At 41.5% G+C, this 17,133-nt stretch overlaps 1 protein-coding gene across 1 annotated transcript; it reads left to right on the forward strand.

The window, feature by feature from the left end:
• Positions 1-2,471: 2,471 nt before the first annotated feature.
• LOC138971590 (uncharacterized) lies at positions 2,472-16,695 on the forward strand. The gene is made up of 4 exons (XM_070344348.1): positions 2,472-2,668; positions 9,587-9,700; positions 10,159-10,278; positions 10,507-16,695. The coding sequence occupies exons 1-4, from the start codon at positions 2,551-2,553 to the stop codon at positions 11,235-11,237; spliced, it is 1,083 nt and encodes a 360-aa protein (XP_070200449.1). The 5' UTR covers positions 2,472-2,550; the 3' UTR covers positions 11,238-16,695.
• The last annotated feature ends 438 nt before the right edge of the window (positions 16,696-17,133 follow it).

Genomic DNA, 17,133 nt, shown 5'->3' on the forward strand with positions numbered 1-17,133 from the left:
TTGTTCTATGTCATACTGAGTCCTTTTCAGGGTTGTTTAATGTCATACTGAGTCCTTTCCAGTGTTGTTCTATGTCATACTGAGTCCTTTTCAGTGTTGTTTAATGTCATACTGTGTCCTTTTCAGGGTTGTTTAATGTTATACTGTGTCCTTTTCAGTGTTGTTTAATGTCATACTGTGTCCTTTTCAGTGTTGTTTAATGTCATACTGTGTCCTTTTCAGTGTTGTTTAATGTCATACTGTGTCCTTTTCAGTGTTGTTTAATGTTATACTGTGTTCTTTTCAGGGTTGTTTAATGTCATACTGTGTCCTTTTCAGTGTTGTTTAATGTCATACTGTGTCCTTTTCAGTGTTGTTTAATGTCATACTGTGTCCTTTTCAGTGTTGTTTAATGTCATACTGTGTCCTTTTCAGTGTTGTTTAATGTCATACTGTGTCCTTTTCAGTGTTTTTTAATGTCATACTGAGTCCTTTTCAGTGTTGTTTAATGTCATACTGTGTCCTTTTCAGTGTTGTTTAATGTCATACTGTGTCCTTTTCAGTGTTGTTTAATGTCATACTGTGTCCTTTTCAGTGTTGTTTAATGTCATACTGTGTCCTTTCCAGTGTTGTTTAATGTCATACTGTGTCCTTTCCAGTGTTGTTTAATGTCATACTGAGTCCTTTTCAGGGTTGTTTAATGTCATACTGTGCCCTTTTCAGTGTTGTTCTATGTCATACTGTGTCCTTTTCAGTGTTGTTTAATGTCATACTGAGTCCTTTTCAGGGTTGTTTGATGTCATACTGTGTCCTTTTCAGTGTTGTTTAATGTCATACTGTGTCCTTTTCAGTGTTGTTCTATGTCATACTGTGTCCTTTTCAGGGTTGTTTAATGTGATACTGAGTTCTTTTCAGTGTTGTTTAATGTTATTCTGAGTCCTTTTCAGTGTTAAAATGTGTACAGTAATGTTCAGTGCTGCATTGTGTTCTTTTCAGTATTGAGTAATGTCATACTAGCACTGATACTGTTTGATTTTCGATGTTATACCGTGTTATTTTCGGTGTCAAACTGATTTCCTTTTTAAAGTGTGCTTTTCAATGATGAGTGGTGTAATTTATGCTTCCAAAGCACTTTCATGGGCATGTTTTTGCAGTGTCATAGTGATGCCCTTTCACTTTCGCAAATATGCTCATAGGAGCTCACCATTCACCGTGACGCCTTGGTATTGTCTTTGTCTTCACACTATCGTTCAGTCCAAAGACACACAGAAATACACAGGGTACCACATGAACTGGAACTTATTTTACTCCAAAATTTAGGCACAAATGCAAGAGACCTCAGGCACACAACAATAAGATGGCGACTGACCATCTTTCACGTGAACTTATCTATCGCGCTCTATCTAACTATTCTTATTGGTAGTTATATTTAGCATATTCTTATTCTTCTGCGTTAACGGGCTGAAACTCCCACGTATACTCGTGTTTTGTTAGGCAGCCATACGCCGTTTTCGAGGGATGCATGCTTGGTATTTTCGTGTTTTTATAACCCACCGAACTTTGACATGGATTACAGGATCTTTTCCGTGCGCATTTGGTCTTGTGCTTGGCTTTACACACGAAAGGGGGTACGGCACTGGCAGGTCTTCACATACGTTGACCTGGGAGATCGGAAAAGTCTCTACCCTTAACCCACCAGGCGCGGCCGGGATTCGAACCCACGACCTTCCGCTTGGAGGCTGGAGCCTTAACCACTCGGCCTCTGCGACCGTCATATTTAGCAGATGACATCTTTTCTAAACAGCCTTGATGACTTGAAACCACATAGCCTAACGGCGACTGTTAAGCTGACTGTTTCGAAAGGGGCGCAATTCTTCTTTGGCCAACCAACAGACATGACCTGAATTCGTCTATTTAAGAATAGGACCAATTGCTGCAGTTATATTTTATCCGTGGTGAATGTGTTTTTAATTTTTGTTGTTGTTAGAAAATCAAAGAAACTTTCATTTAGTACTTTAGAAGTAACAGTATAATATTGTATTGCATTTTACTGAGAATTTGGTACATTTTATTACACCCCCGGTATAGGGGTGTGTATAGGATTCGGTCCATGTGTTTGTTTGTTTGTGTTCGCATATAGATCTCAAGAATGAACGGACCGATCGTCACCAAACTTGGTGAACAGGTTCTATACATTCCTGAGACGGTCCTTACAAAAATTGGGACCAGTCAAACACACGGTTAGGGAGTTATTGGTGGATTAAAATTATACAAGGACTTATAGAGGGACATCTTAATGGTCAAAGGGAAATAACCATTCTCACTCAGTCACTGCCACCAACTGAGAAGGTTATTTCCCTTTGACGGGGGTGTTTTTCCTACCTCGGAGGAATTTCTTGTTTTATTTAGACTTTCCATTTATTTAGCCGACCTTATTTTTGAGTCTTGATTTTGAAACGTAAGCAGTCTATCTGTTTTGGATTTCAGTCCATCTATATCTGTGTGTCTGTGAATGAGTATAATGTTTCACTTTGTTCACATTTGCTGTGGAAGCTCATTCGTCTGATTTTCATGCCAGTTCATTGTCCCCCAAATTACATTCATTTACCTATTAATATTTGTGTACAAGTACCCGAGACGCAGCCCACGCAGAAGTCTTCGACCACCAATCACAGTGGGGGAGAACGGGGTAAGTTGTAACTCTTATTGTCATCTTGCTCTTATCAAAATATGTAACAATGCTCTCTGTTAGGAAACGCTACCGTTGCTGAGCTTTGGTTCAGTTTTGTGTGTTGCATGTAGTTGACTTATTTTTACTTTGTGGGAAAGTACCGATATTATATTTTGTAAACACAATATTTATGTTGGACGAGAATGCAGGTGAACTTTCTAGTCCTGTCAAAACAAGTTGTTTACCATGCTGTTTTAGTCGTGAGTTCGTGGCGTTCGTTCGGATTAAGTGTGTCGGCGCTTTTGATGTACGTCAGAGAGAATGTCGCTAGTTTAGTCCATGCACGGCTCGTATAATGTAGTTGTATCGTGTTCGGTCTGGAATATTCTCGAGATTGAGTATTTACTATATATGCCAGCGCGATTTGAATGTTTAAAAAAGCTTCTATTTGAGTTCTGCTACGATGTGCAGTTGTATGTATTGAATGCTGAATAAATCCTCGAACTCAATTTGACGAGTTGTTTTCTGTTGCTGCGAAGACGGGCGACGTAGAATAAAAGAACACAACTATACGGCGTTTGAGAACTTGTGGCAATCTCAAGTGTCGTGTAACAATTGGGGGCCAAGCCAAGGATCTACGTTTAACGCCAAGGGTTTTCCAGCAACAAGGACTAGTGTCAAGACAGTCACAGGAGGTAGCCATCAATCGGGTGTATCCTGAGGGATCAGTATTGAGACTACGGAACCGTGGATTCGGTGTGACTGGTGAAGAGTTTGGTAATCGCCGCAGCTCGGTACGGTGAGCGACGCCGGAGTGTATCGGGATTACAGAGGTTAGCTGCCGTTTGGACGAGACGGACTTCGTCGCGGATCTAGTGCATTAATACTACGGAATACGACTGAGGTACGTCGCGTACGTATCGTGAGCAGAGTGCGCCGTCACGTTAGACGAGGAGGGTGGCAGCCTGCGTCTACGAAGGTGAACAGCGACGAGAGAAGCATCGGAGGTGCAGTAGAGACTGTGTTCTTTTAGAAGACTACATTCGTCTACGTTCGGGGCTGTGAAAGAATACAGACGAACGCACCGGAAAAGACCAGAATGGCTGAGTTCTGGGGAAAAGGAATTGAACTGGGACTAAAAGGCAAGCAGTTGACGGAGTTCGTCGAGTCCCAGACACGACTGCTGGCGCAGCGTGAAGAAAGACAAGCGCAGCGTGAGCGAGAAGAAAAAGAAAGACAAGCGCAGCGTGAGCGAGAAGAAAAAGAAAGACAAGCGCAGCGTGAAGAAAGACAAGCGCAGCGTGAAGATAAAGAAAGACAAGCGCAGCGTGAAGAAAAAGAAAGACAGGCGCAGCGTGAAGAAAGAGAAAGAGAAGCACAGCGTGAAGAAAGGCAAATAGAGCTGAAACGCTTAGAGCTCCAAATAAAAATGGAGATGAAGCGCTTAGAGCTTCAGACAGAAATGGTGTGTGTTCAAAATCAGCACGAGGCACCACGCCAAAGAGATAACCAGCAGCAAATGCTACACAGGGCATCGAAACTTCCAGCATTCAGTGACGGGAAGGACCAGATCGATACTCCAGACTTCACCGGAGAAGTTGAGGCCGTCTGCCTGAAGAAGCCCTTGTACGATCTATTAATTGGGAACATTGGGGGTGCGAGACGTCCTGATGACCCTGATGTCGAATGGAGAATGGGCGCAGCTCAGCCTGCTGTTGAGGAGGAAGACCCACTGCCATTCGCGAATGAAGATATCAGCGAACTGTTACGAGATGACAGAGCAACTGTGCATCGCCGCGACCAGCCGCAGGTTGTAAGCGCTGTGACGACCAGAGCCCAGGCGAAGAAGGACAAAACAACTACGCCACTCAGGGTCACCAACAGTTCTGCAACTGCTGTCGTGGACAGGGATCAGCTGATTCAGCTACAGGAAGCTGATTCGACCTTAACAAAGTACAGGAGTCGTCCTGTCAAGGAGATGACTAAGGGCGAAGGCACTGTGCAATTTGAAGTGAAGGCCAAGATTCTGTACAGAGTGTTCCAGCACGCGAGAGTCAACGGTGGGAAGCCATTACGTCAAGTTCTGGTGCCTCAACCACTTAGGCGCCAGGTGATGGAGGTGGCCCACGACTCTATTATGGGAGGTCACCTGGGTGTCAAGAAGACATCGGACAGAATCCAGGCTGCGTTTTACTGGCCAGGACTGCATGCAGATGTGACTCGATTCTGCCGATCGTGCGATATTTGCCAGAAAACCATACCTCGAGGAAGGGTCCCGAAAGTGCCGTTGCAGAAGATGCCTTTGATCGACCGACCTTTCAAGAGGGTGGCCATTGACCTCATCGGCGAGATAAAACCGCCAAGTGAAGCGGGTCATCGTTGGGTACTGACCCTGGTAGACTATGCAACCAGGTACCCAGAAGCCGTGCCTCTGAAGAAAATTGACACCGAGACTGTTGCCGAGGCACTTGTGGACATTTTCAGCAGAATTGGGGTTCCTGAAGAGATCCTCACAGACCTGGGGACACAGTTTGTCTCTGAATGCATGGAAGAGGTCAACAGGCTGCTGAGCATTCGTCACTTGACTACGACAGCCTATCACCCGATGTGCAATGGGCTGGTCGAAAAATTCAATGCGACGCTGAAGTCCACGCTTAAGAAACTATGCAGTGAGCAGCCAAGGCAGTGGCATCGCTACATCAATGCCTTGCTATTTGCATACAGGGAGGTGCCACAAGAGTCCACTGGATTCTCCCCGTTCGAGCTGATGTACGGGCGGACCGTGAGAGGCCCGATGCAGATACTAAAGGAATTGTGGACGAAAGATGTGGACACACCTGAAGTGAAGAACAGTTACCAGTACGTGTTCGCGTTGCGAGAGGAACTGGAGGAGACTCTCGAGATTGCGAGAGAAAACTTGAGAAAGTCTCAGGATAGCGGAAAGCACTACTACGACCGCAAAGCCGTAAACAGGAAGTTTACACCAGGTAACAAAGTGCTGATACTGCTTCCCACTGATCACAACAAACTACTGATGCAGTGGAAAGGCCCATACGAGGTTGAGGCCGTGGTAGGGATCAACGACTACAAGGTGAATGTCGGCAAGAAGTCCAAGATCTACCACGCTAACCTCCTGAAACTGTATGTGGAGAGACCTCCGGAAGCAGTACAGGTCGCAGCAATGGTGGAAGAACCAGCCGAACTAGACGAGTTCGACGGTGAGGAACTACTGGAGTTGGGAGACCTCCACAAGAAAGAGGGAGTGGATGACGTCAAGTTAGGACCTGACCTGACAGAAGACCAGCAGAAGGAGCTGCATGATTTTATGGGCGACTTCACCCATAGGTTCTCTGATGTTCCAGGCTCTACGTCCTTGGTCGAACATGAAGTCCACCTCACATCTGACGTTCCTGTTCGCTCAAAACCATACCCTATCCCGTTTCAGGCTCGGGAATCCTTGAAGAAGGACATCGACAACATGTTGAAGATGGGGGTCATCCGTGAATCATCATCCCCTTACTCATCTCCCGTTGTTGTTGTCAAGAAGAAAGACGGCACAAACAGGGTATGCATTGACTTTAGGAAAGTCAATAAGATCACCGTGTTTGACCCTGAACCAATGCCGACGGCAACTGATCTATTCCGACAGTTAACCGGCAGCAAGATCTTCTCAAAGATCGACCTCAGCAAGGGGTATTGGCAAATTCCTGTGCGCGAAGAGGACATACCAAAGACCGCCTTTGCAACTCCAGACGGAACGTATGAGTGCCTGCGGATGCCTTTTGGCATGGTGAACAGTGGTGCTACCCTTACGAGGGGAATGCGAAAAATGCTCAAAGGAATGAAGAATGTTGCGTACTACTGGGATGATCTGCTAGTCCACACGGAGACCTTTGCGGAGCATCTGGAGACTTTGAGGGAATTGTTTTCCCGCCTGACAAAAGCTAATCTGACCGTGAGACCCAGCAAGTGCATTTTGGGGACCGACAACGTTGACTTCATAGGTCATTCACTGAAAGAAGGTCAAAAGGGGCTTTTGTTGGAAAACGTCACCAAGATCCTCAATGCGCCACGTCCTGAAACCAAGAAGCAGGTGCGATCCTTCCTTGGATTGGCTGGGTACTACAGAGAGTTCATTCCAAACTTCGCCGCCATAACGGCGCCTTTGTCGGACATGACCCGAAAAGGATGCCCCAACCGAATACTCTGGGGACCAGCTCAGGAGAAGGCATACCAGACCGTGCGCGACCTGATGTCACGAGACCCGGTGCTACGCCTTCCTGATACTGCCAAAGAGTTCATCTTGCGTACAGACGCATCGGACGAAGGGATCGGCGCCATGCTGATGCAAGAACATGGAGGTAAACCGTTTCCGGTCAGCTATGCCAGCAAGAAGCTGTCAGGAGCCGAGAAGAACTACTCGACCATGGAGAAAGAGTGTTTAGCCATCGTGTGGGGAATCAAGAAATTTGAACTCTACCTCCAAGGGGTGAAATTCGTGCTTCAGACTGATCACAAACCCCTCACCTACCTGAACTCTGCGAAGTTTGTGAATAATCGTATCATGAGGTGGGTGATGTACTTGCAGAACTTTGATATGCGAGTGGAATCGATTAAGGGTTCAGACAATGTTGGAGCAGATTTTCTCAGCCGAGTATGTGAGTAAAACTGTGTTCATTCTCCGACAGACTAATGTACATACCTGGATTTCAATCTGTTATGTATACATAATATGTGTACAAGTAGCGTTTCAATGATTGAAAGAAATTAGGTAAATTTCTTCTTGTGTTGGGGGTAATGTTAGGAAACGCTACCGTTGCTGAGCTTTGGTTCAGTTTTGTGTGTTGCATGTAGTTGACTTATTTTTACTTTGTGGGAAAGTACCGATATTATATTTTGTAAACACAATATTTATGTTGGACGAGAATGCAGGTGAACTTTCTAGTCCTGTCAAAACAAGTTGTTTACCATGCTGTTTTAGTCGTGAGTTCGTGGCGTTCGTTCGGATTAAGTGTGTCGGCGCTTTTGATGTACGTCAGAGAGAATGTCGCTAGTTTAGTCCATGCACGGCTCGTATAATGTAGTTGTATCATGTTCGGTCTGGAATATTCTCGAGATTGAGTATTTACTATATATGCTAGCGCGATTTGAATTTTAAAAAAGCTTCTATTTGAGTTCTGCTACGTTGTGCAGTTGTATGTATTGAATGCTGAATAAATCCTCGAACTCAATTTGACGAGTTGTTTTCTGTTGCTGCGAAGACGGGCGACGTAGAATAAAAGAACACAACTATACGGCGTTTGAGAACTTGTGGCAATCTCAAGTGTCGTGTAACACTCTCCTTTGTCATGAAGTGGATTGTAGTGTGAATAAAGGAGTTATTTTTATGTATACGTGTTCTGCCCTATCTAATTACACTGACTCTTCACTCTTCACACACACACACACACACGCACGCACACGCACGCACACGCACGCACGCACGCAACCGCAACCGCAACAACAACAACAACAACAACAACAACAACAACAACAACCAGGCATGGGAATTGTCCGATTTTTTTTTTTCCGCCGAAAATGCAAAAGTGTCCGCCGAAAAAATAAAGGGGGGAGGCACACAAAAAAAGCACCGGTTACTTTGGCCTTTACGCAAAAGCCCGCGAAAACTTTCCGTACTTTGTTCACGCACTGCTACCGCCCGCCTCAGTTATTGAACTTTTATGTTTGAAAGTAAACCAGATTGCACAGATTGTGTTACAAGTTACATTTTCCTGTTTGTCTCAACAGATCAATTTTTTTACAAATTTAAACCATATAATACATGTATATATTTTTTTCTTCAAAAAAGCAAAAATTGGTACATTTTTGTACTAAAAACTCTGATTCTAAAAACAGAATTTAATGGCAAACTTGGAGCTCAGATGACACCAGATTATACTGTGTCCTTTTCAGTGTTGTTTAATGTGATACTGTGTCCTTTTCAGGGTTGTTTAATGTCATACTGTGTCCTTTTCAGTGTTGTTTAATGTCATACTGTGTCCTTTTCAGTGTTGTTTAATGTCATACTGTGTCCTTTCCAGTGTTGTTTAATGTCATACTGTGTCCTTTTCAGTGTTGTTTAATGTCATACTGTGTCCTTTCCAGTGTTGTTTAATGTCATACTGTGTCCTTTTCAGTGTTGTTTAATGTCATACTGTGTCCTTTTCAGTGTTGTTCTATGTCATACTGAGTCCTTTTCAGGGTTGTTTAATGTCATACTGAGTCCTTTCCAGTGTTGTTCTATGTCATACTGAGGTCTTTTCAGTGTTGTTTAATGTCATACTGTGTCCTTTTCAGGGTTGTTTAATGTCATACTGAGTCCTTTTCAGGGTTGTTTAATGTCATACTGAGTCCTTTTCAGGGTTGTTTAATGTCATACTGTGTCCTTTTCAGTGTTGTTTAATGTCATACTGTGTCCTTTTCAGTGTTGTTTAATGTCATACTGTGTCCTTTCCAGTGTTGTTTAATGTCATACTGTGTCCTTTTCAGTGTTGTTTAATGTCATACTGTGTCCTTTTCAGTGTTGTTTAATGTCATACTGTGTCCTTTTCAGTGTTGTTCTATGTCATACTGTGTCCTTTTCAGGGTTGTTTCATGTGATACTGAGTTCTTTTCAGTGTTGTTTAATGTTATTCTGAGTCCTTTTCAGTGTTAAAATGTGTACAGTAATGTTCAGTGCTGCATTGTGTTCTTTTCAGTATTGAGTAATGTCATACTGGCACTGATACTGTTTGATTTTCGATGTTATACCGTGTTCTTTTCGGTGTCAAACTGATTTCCTTTTCAAAGTGTGCTTTTCAATGATGAGTGGTGTAATTTATGCTTTTCAGTTATGTTTTGTGTGCTTTACAATGTGCACCAGGGGCATTTTAATAATGTTGTTTTCCTATCAAATAGTCGCTGATTCTGAACAAGCGTCCTTGGGGGTTGGTGCCATTGCTGGCATTGTCGCTGGTGTCATCATCGCTTTCGTCATTGCTGTCGTCATTGCTGTCTTCGTCATCAAAAAAAGTAAGCTTTATGTTCTTTTTTGGATGGGATTTTGTCAGTTTCTGCTTGATAACTAAACTTACATTCGTTCTGTTGTCTATTGTTTAGAACGTTGGCTTCATCTGATTAATTTTTCGTTACAATCGTACTTGTTACGAATATTCTGTCACCGTGACCTAAATGCAATCTTGATAATCCGTAAAATATGTCATGATTAGTTTTTGTTGTTGTTGGGTTGGTTAGCTGGTAATTTTTCGTGTGATTGGTGACTTACACATACACACACACAGACACAGACATACCCAGATACACACACACACAGACACACGCACCGACACACAGACACACAGACACAGACACACACACACACACACACTGGAAAGGTAAAATACAATCAGCACAATGCACTAACATGGGTTATTTGGTAGTTGAAGACATTTTCTGAGGACAATTCGTTAACATACATTCTGTTCTCACAGGACGAAAACGTACATTCTACAACGCTCAGACAGATGGTACACAACGGAACGACTCGTCTTTACCAAACGCCGAGAGAGAGTCTGAACATGTGTACTGGGAAATCACTGAATCTGAGACAGGTAGACTGCAACATTTTAGTAGAGGAAGAAGGATTGATTTGCATAACCGGTGGATGACCTTGAGGGGATTAGGTGGGAAGGATTTGTCCAGCTCACATTGTTCTCTGATGTTGTTAATTCAAATTTAAAAAACCACACCAGGTTAGGTACGTTTATATCTGTCGCGTGTTCTCGGCGCTTCCTTGTTGGGACTAGCTAGGTTATTTATTGTTGTTGTTTCTGTTGCAGAACCCCCCAAGGACTACTTACGACCTGTTGCCTCACCAAGAGAACTACCTGCTGTTCCAGTTAGCCTGCACATTGGAACTAACCAACCAACAGATATCTTGCATTCGGCTGCTTCCCTCAATAAATGTATGCACCAATCAGCTGCTACGAAGGAAACTGGAAACAGACACTCGACAGATTACCTTCATCCCATTGCCTCTCCAAGTGAATCTACACTCAAAGCTACTAAACAGCCAGTGTGCGTAGAGCAATGGGCAACCAGCCAGTCACAAGATTACCTTCATCCCATTGCCTCTCCAAGTGAATCTACACCTGAAGCTACTAAACAGCTAGTGCGCGTAGAGCTATTGGCAACCAGCCAGTCACAAGATTACCTTCATCCCATTGCCTCTCCAAGTGAATCAACACCTGAAGCTACTAAACAGCTAGTGCGCGTAGAGCTATTGGCAACCAGCCAGTCACAAGATTACCTTCATCCGATTGCCTCTCCAAGTGAATCTACACCTGCAGTTACTAAACAGCCAATACGCGCACAAGGGATAAACATCTATTCGAAAGACTACCTTCAGCCCATCGCTTCTCCGAACGACTTGGTGCATGCGCGCACAAATCAGTCAACTAACGCGGCCGAGATTGGAACATGCCATTCAAAACTCTACCTGCCACACCCACCCGCTGAATCGTCCAATTGTCACGCTCCTCAGCCTTCGCCTGTCACTCATGATATCTAGAGCGACCAATCAGAAACCTCCTAACATTTGACCCAACCGCCTTGTTCTGGTGAATTGAACCAATCAGATCACTTGCATCCGATCGCTTCGCTTCAAGAAGAGGCTAATCCTTCAGAGTACATGTATAGCTGAAACGCTGACACCCTGATTATTGATTTATCGATCTCGATCTTTTTCTCTGGCTGTTTCTGTTGAATGCAAAATCTGACTTTTGTGAACGAGTCATCTCTTCTTACACCACGTGTTTTTATATACGTGTGAACATCCATCCAGGCACGTCACAAGACACCATTGGAAGATGAACAGTCCAGTTTATTCAGGATGCAGAAAACTCCGGACGAAAAGGATAACCGGAAAACCCTCAATAAAAAATCTCGGGACACCAGCCTCGTCAGGTACGCCCTCAGCCACATGACAGCATTTGTAGTACAAACAGTACAGCTGAAAATATACATTGTAATGTCATAAAATTCTTTCATGTACTCAACTCTTAAAGTTGAAGCAATACGAACAAACACAGGAAAATAACCTAAGTTCAAAACCAAGGAAAAACTTCCAATAAAATAATATCAATCATCAGAAAACTACAAGTTACACAAGAATAGCACACCACATATGTGCATTGCACTCAAATGTAGGAGAAACCACACAAGGAAAAGTGACAAAGATGGAATAGAAACATATGTTCTGAATCTGTTGTCGTCTGCTTTGTTTACACCGGAAACACTCCTACAACCTTGACTCGGCAATGCTATATCCGGTTTACTTATGATTCTAAAAATAAACACAGATCTTTGGTGGGAAATCTTCCTCTTCCAGACAGCCATAGAATTCTCAGTAAAACTCGAAAATTCACCACATTGTTTGCCAAACAATACAATCATTCTAAAGAAAACGTTTCTGTTCATACTAGGAATAAAAGAAGAACATAGTTTGTGAACAAAATAACGTTTTTCACTTTCTGTTGTCTGGAAACTACCTAGCATGTAGACCTTCCAGAAAACCAAGACAAATACATTATAAAATCCTAAAAACACAGTCCTAAAACAACAATTTCATACATAAATACAAGAATGAATAAAACTATTAAAAGCACACAGACATACCTTAAGTTCTGTCAAAGCAGGCATATGGAAAACGTCATCATCATCATCACTAAAAACGTGCTCCTCTCTTGGAGTCAAAGGGAAAAATGGCAGAAAATGGTTGGAAAAGTTCCAGAATTGCAGGATAAGCACTGTCTTATCCTGTAGCCAGACAAAACTAGTTCTTTGCACTCAACTACTTTTAGTGCCTCAAAAAACTCTAAATATTCATTACTAACATAGGAGAAGATTCCAAAATACTAAACTTTAAATGTTTAATACAAAAATTGCATTAATGATTAGAAATTGTGTATCCCTGCACAAGACAGACGTTTTCAGTGGCAGGGGAAGACAAGCACACTTGTCACACCAGAGTTATCCTCAAACACGGAGATATAGACTAAGGAGTAGTGCAGGGGAGATAATCAGAATTTTTACTAAACGAAATCTCTTTACAAAGTGACTCTGCACAAACTGGAATAAATGAATATACATTTCAAGATTTAAACAGTGTTATGTACACATTTAAATGTGAACCTCTTACATATGTATTTAAAAAAATAATAATAACAATTGTCAGTAAGTACTGGTGTCACATGACTGATGTGAACCAGTTGATTGGCTAATGGCGATGCGCTAAAACTGTTAGCGCACTCTTGGAGTGCGCTAACTTTTTTTCACAGAGCGTATTCTTCCGCCCTTTGCCTAAGCGAGACTGTGCTCTCATCCTCAGAATTAATTAATGACATGTAGCTTATATTCTCCACAATACCAAATAACCATAAATTTCCAGCTTCTCAATTAAAGCAGAAGTGGGTTTTTTTCTGACAGATTGCATGTGCCTGTGCCACTGATCTAAAAATAGAAGCCGCTGTGTTTCATCTAATTTTCGCCGACTTGCATCTAGATTCTTCTCATATGCCGTGTTAGTGGCATGTAGCTTATCATCCACATTACCAAATGATGAGTTAGTATACAATTCCCAGCGGCCAACAGAAAACACAAGTGTTATTCCGATAACGTACCAGCTAGACCAGTTTGGAAGACTGACTCGATCGACTTTGTCATACGTAGCAGACTACACTGAAATACGACTGCATCAGTTCAGTAAATGAATGGTTTCCGAATTATTATTTCAAGGCAAGAACAATCGTAATCGAAAAAGTGTAGGGTTCAGAACGTTCTTACCATATATAAGACTTATTACCAGCCTGCCTCATGCGTGCAGACTCAGTGCAGACTGCAGTGGTTCTGTTGCCCTAGCCTAGCAGACGACATAAACCCCGCTCAGCAAATTAACATGTTGGGCAAATGTGAACGAAAAAACGATGGGGATACAATACGTGTAGGGTTCAGAGCATTCTTACCGTTCATATAGTATCAGACTCCCCGATGAGTGAAGATACAACACGAGAAATATGCCACATTTATTTTGAAAATGTGCTAACCGTCGAGTCCTTCGAGTCAATTCAAGGGGAGTCACTCCGCACAGTCAATCCGTCGAAGCTCGACTGGAGGTTTCGAATCGCAAATAACGAAGAGCACAGTCCTTTCTCCGAGTTCAAATGAGGTCTCTCTGAAAGATCATCACTGTTCAGCTTAACGCTACACTGGAATTTACCAACAGAAATTGAAATGCGTGTGACGAAAGCACGACACACTTGAGACACCCCACACAAAAGTAGATCTTACTGTACACGACCTAACGACACAGTTATGCCTATATTCAAATGCGCGTAGCAAAATGTGCGTTTGGAATCTTCTTTTTTCTATGGCGGTACTGACAATATCGTTATTGAAACAATCCCAGTGCACTAAGGGATTTATAGAGCAAATCTCGAAAATAATTATTGAACTCAGCGCTATGCGCTTCGTTCAATAATGAATTTTCTCGATTTGCTCTATAAATCCCTTAGTGCACTGGGATGTCTCAATAACTTAAATTATTGAATTTTTTTTTTTAAACATTTAGCCAATATTCGCCAAACATGCAGTGTCTTAGATTTGTGTATCAATGAATACGGCTAAATAGCGTTGATAGTTCTTTTAAGTGTCAGCATATTTGTTTGATTAAATGGTCGGTAGAGGTAAGTTAAATGTTGCAGAAAGAATTAGAACTGAATCTGCTCATTTGCCATAAGAATGTTTTTTTCCCAGGTTTCACATGTGAAGCTTTAATTGGAAGTAAGATTGTGTTGAACCTTTTATGCAGTTGATGAATTCGGACGAAGTGCGTGATGATTTGATGCAAATTACTGATTTGTTAACAGTGGATGTACATGCAGCACTTGAGCGATTTATCATTTAGTGAAGCAGCATTCAGTGTGTTTGAAAAGACATGTTTAGAAAATAAATATTAATTTTGGAGAGAAAGGATCAAAGTGAAAGGTTTAAAGGCACAGTAAGCCTCCCGTAAACCATCACAGATACGGTCAGGCTTTTACACACAGTACAAACACCCTTTCATTTAAACACTCACCGATTGAGAACATCCTTGGTGCCCTCCGTAAAGAGCGAACAATTTTCAAAGAATTTATTTTTGCGTGGTTTATCTTACCCCTGAGCCATCGTGAACCCGTGTGATCCAGTTTCCCTTTTTCACAATGTAGTCGTCAGTTAGTCATTTGAATGCGACTCGATGTGAGCTTATCTACAATAGCACGTTTTTATGCACGAAACAAACGGCTGTGGTTCACAAGAACTCTATCGATGGCTTTTGACTGTTGAGAGGAACGGCGATATGGCGCATAAACCGTCGTCTGCTACGACCCTTGCGTGACCCTGCTTCCGGGCATTTCTTTTTTCAAACTTTCACAACTTCGAATTGAACTGATCTTGTCTTGATGAAAACACGCTGTCAATTTATTATTTAGATTTTAAAAGTTAGGTCTAGCGCAAAAACGCACCACGGTCCAAAAACATTCTGATTATCATCGATCCACGGCTATCACCAGTTTAAGGGAAGTAACTCATTTTTGACCTGAGTTCAGGATGGGTCCAAAAAGTGTTCGAGACAATCTGCAAAATTAATTCTTTAAAAATTGCTCGCTATTTACGTAGGGCACCTAGGATGTTCCCGTTTGGTGAGCGTTCAAATGGAAGGGTGTTTGTACTGTGTGTAAAAGCCTGACAGTATCTGTGATGGTTTACGGGAGGCTTACTGTCCGGGCGTGATTTCCGGGATATTCATAACAGCCGTCCAGCACCAAAACGAGGCGCCATTGTTGTAAAGGGCCAAGTCCACGAAAATAAATTCTTTGAAAATTTCTCACGCTCGACAGAAAGCAGCCAGGATGTTCCCGTTCGGTGAGCGTTTAAATGGAAGTATGCTTGTACTGTATGTAGACGCTCGGGGAGCTCTGTGATGGTTTACGGGAGGCTTACTGTGCCTTTAATATGGATGCTTGGAAACTTGTCAAATTCGCAAGACACTCATCCAAAACGGGCAGTTCAATACTATCCATATAAGGTGATGTAAATAATGTAAATAATGATAGTTTTTTTCCCTTGTGTAATGTTAGTAGTAAGTTGTACAGTACTATTGTAAATTTCCTCTGAGGCAAAAGAGCTTTCTCGGCGGTGTGTTGTGCAAGTCGGCTATTGAGACGATTTCCAATTTATTTACATTCATATTCGATGATCAATTGAAATGAGTAAAAAAATGGATAAAAGCAGATAACCATCAAAGCAAAAAGAGTGTTGTTTTCCTTTGATTGCAGGGAAAAAAATAACTTGGTCATCGAGCATTTGTGAACGTCTGTGTAAATATGATTGTTTTTATGTTTCGCATAATCAAGTTGTTGGCAATGAGAGTTGTTTTTTCAATGTTTTAAACAGAGGATATTTATTTCAAATGATAGGACTGAGGTTACCTGTTTATAAATTCACAAAAAAGTGACACATTTTTAGTTTAAAAAAATGTTTAAGAAATCAAGTTTTGTCGACCCCTAATTTATATATTATCCGTGTATAAATTGTAAAAGAAATCCAGTTTTGTCGAACTTTAATTGATGTAATTTCAGTGTATAAATTAAAATGTTTAAGAAAACCACTTTTGTCGAACCTTTTTTGATGTATTTTCAGTGTATAAAATGTCTAAGGAATCGAGTTTTGTCGTATTTACGGTGTATAAAATGTTAAAGAAATCCAGTTTTGTCGAACCTTATTTGATGTATTTTGAGTGTATAAAATGTTTAAGGAATCCAGTTTTGTCGAACCTCATTTGATGTATTTTCAGTGTATAAAATGTTTAAGAAATCCAGTTTTGTCTAACCTCATTTGATGTATTTTCAGCGTATAAAATGTTTAAGGAATCCAGTTTTGTCGAACCTCATTTGATGTATTTTCAGTGTATAAAATGTTTAAGAAATCCAGTTTTGTCTAACCTTATTTGACGTATTTTCAGCGTATAAAATGTTTAAGGAATCCAGTTTTGTCTAACCTCATTTGACGTATTTTCAGCGTATAAAATGTTTAAGGAATCCAGTTTTGTCTAACCTCATTTGATGTATTTTCAGCGTATAAAATGTTTAAGGAATCCAGTTTTGTCCAACCTCATTTGATGTATTTTCAGTGTATAAAATGTTTAAGAAATCCAGTTTTGTCTAACCTTATTTGACGTATTTTCAGCGTATAAAATGTTTAAGGAATCCAGTTTTGTCTAACCTCATTTGATGTATTTTCAGCGTATAAAATGTTTAAGGAATCCAGTTTTGTCTAACCTCATTTGATGTATTTTCAGCGTATAAAATGTTTAAGGAATCCAATTTTGTCTAACCTCATTTGATGTATTTTCAGCGTATAAAATGTTT

Source organism: Littorina saxatilis, linkage group LG7 (genome assembly GCF_037325665.1).
Source record: "Littorina saxatilis isolate snail1 linkage group LG7, US_GU_Lsax_2.0, whole genome shotgun sequence".
Lineage (NCBI taxonomy): Eukaryota > Metazoa > Mollusca > Gastropoda > Littorinimorpha > Littorinidae > Littorina > Littorina saxatilis.

Bases quoted from the DNA above. Each gene is read 5' to 3' on its own strand.
- LOC138971590 (XM_070344348.1), top strand. From the start codon at position 2,551: ATGCCAGTTCATTGTCCCCCAAATTACATTCATTTACCTATTAATATT. The intron at 9,701-10,158 runs GTAAGCTTTATG...CTGTTCTCACAG, and splicing joins TGTCTTCGTCATCAAAAAAA to GACGAAAACGTACATTCTAC. The intron at 10,279-10,506 runs GTAGACTGCAAC...TTTCTGTTGCAG, and splicing joins AATCACTGAATCTGAGACAG to AACCCCCCAAGGACTACTTA.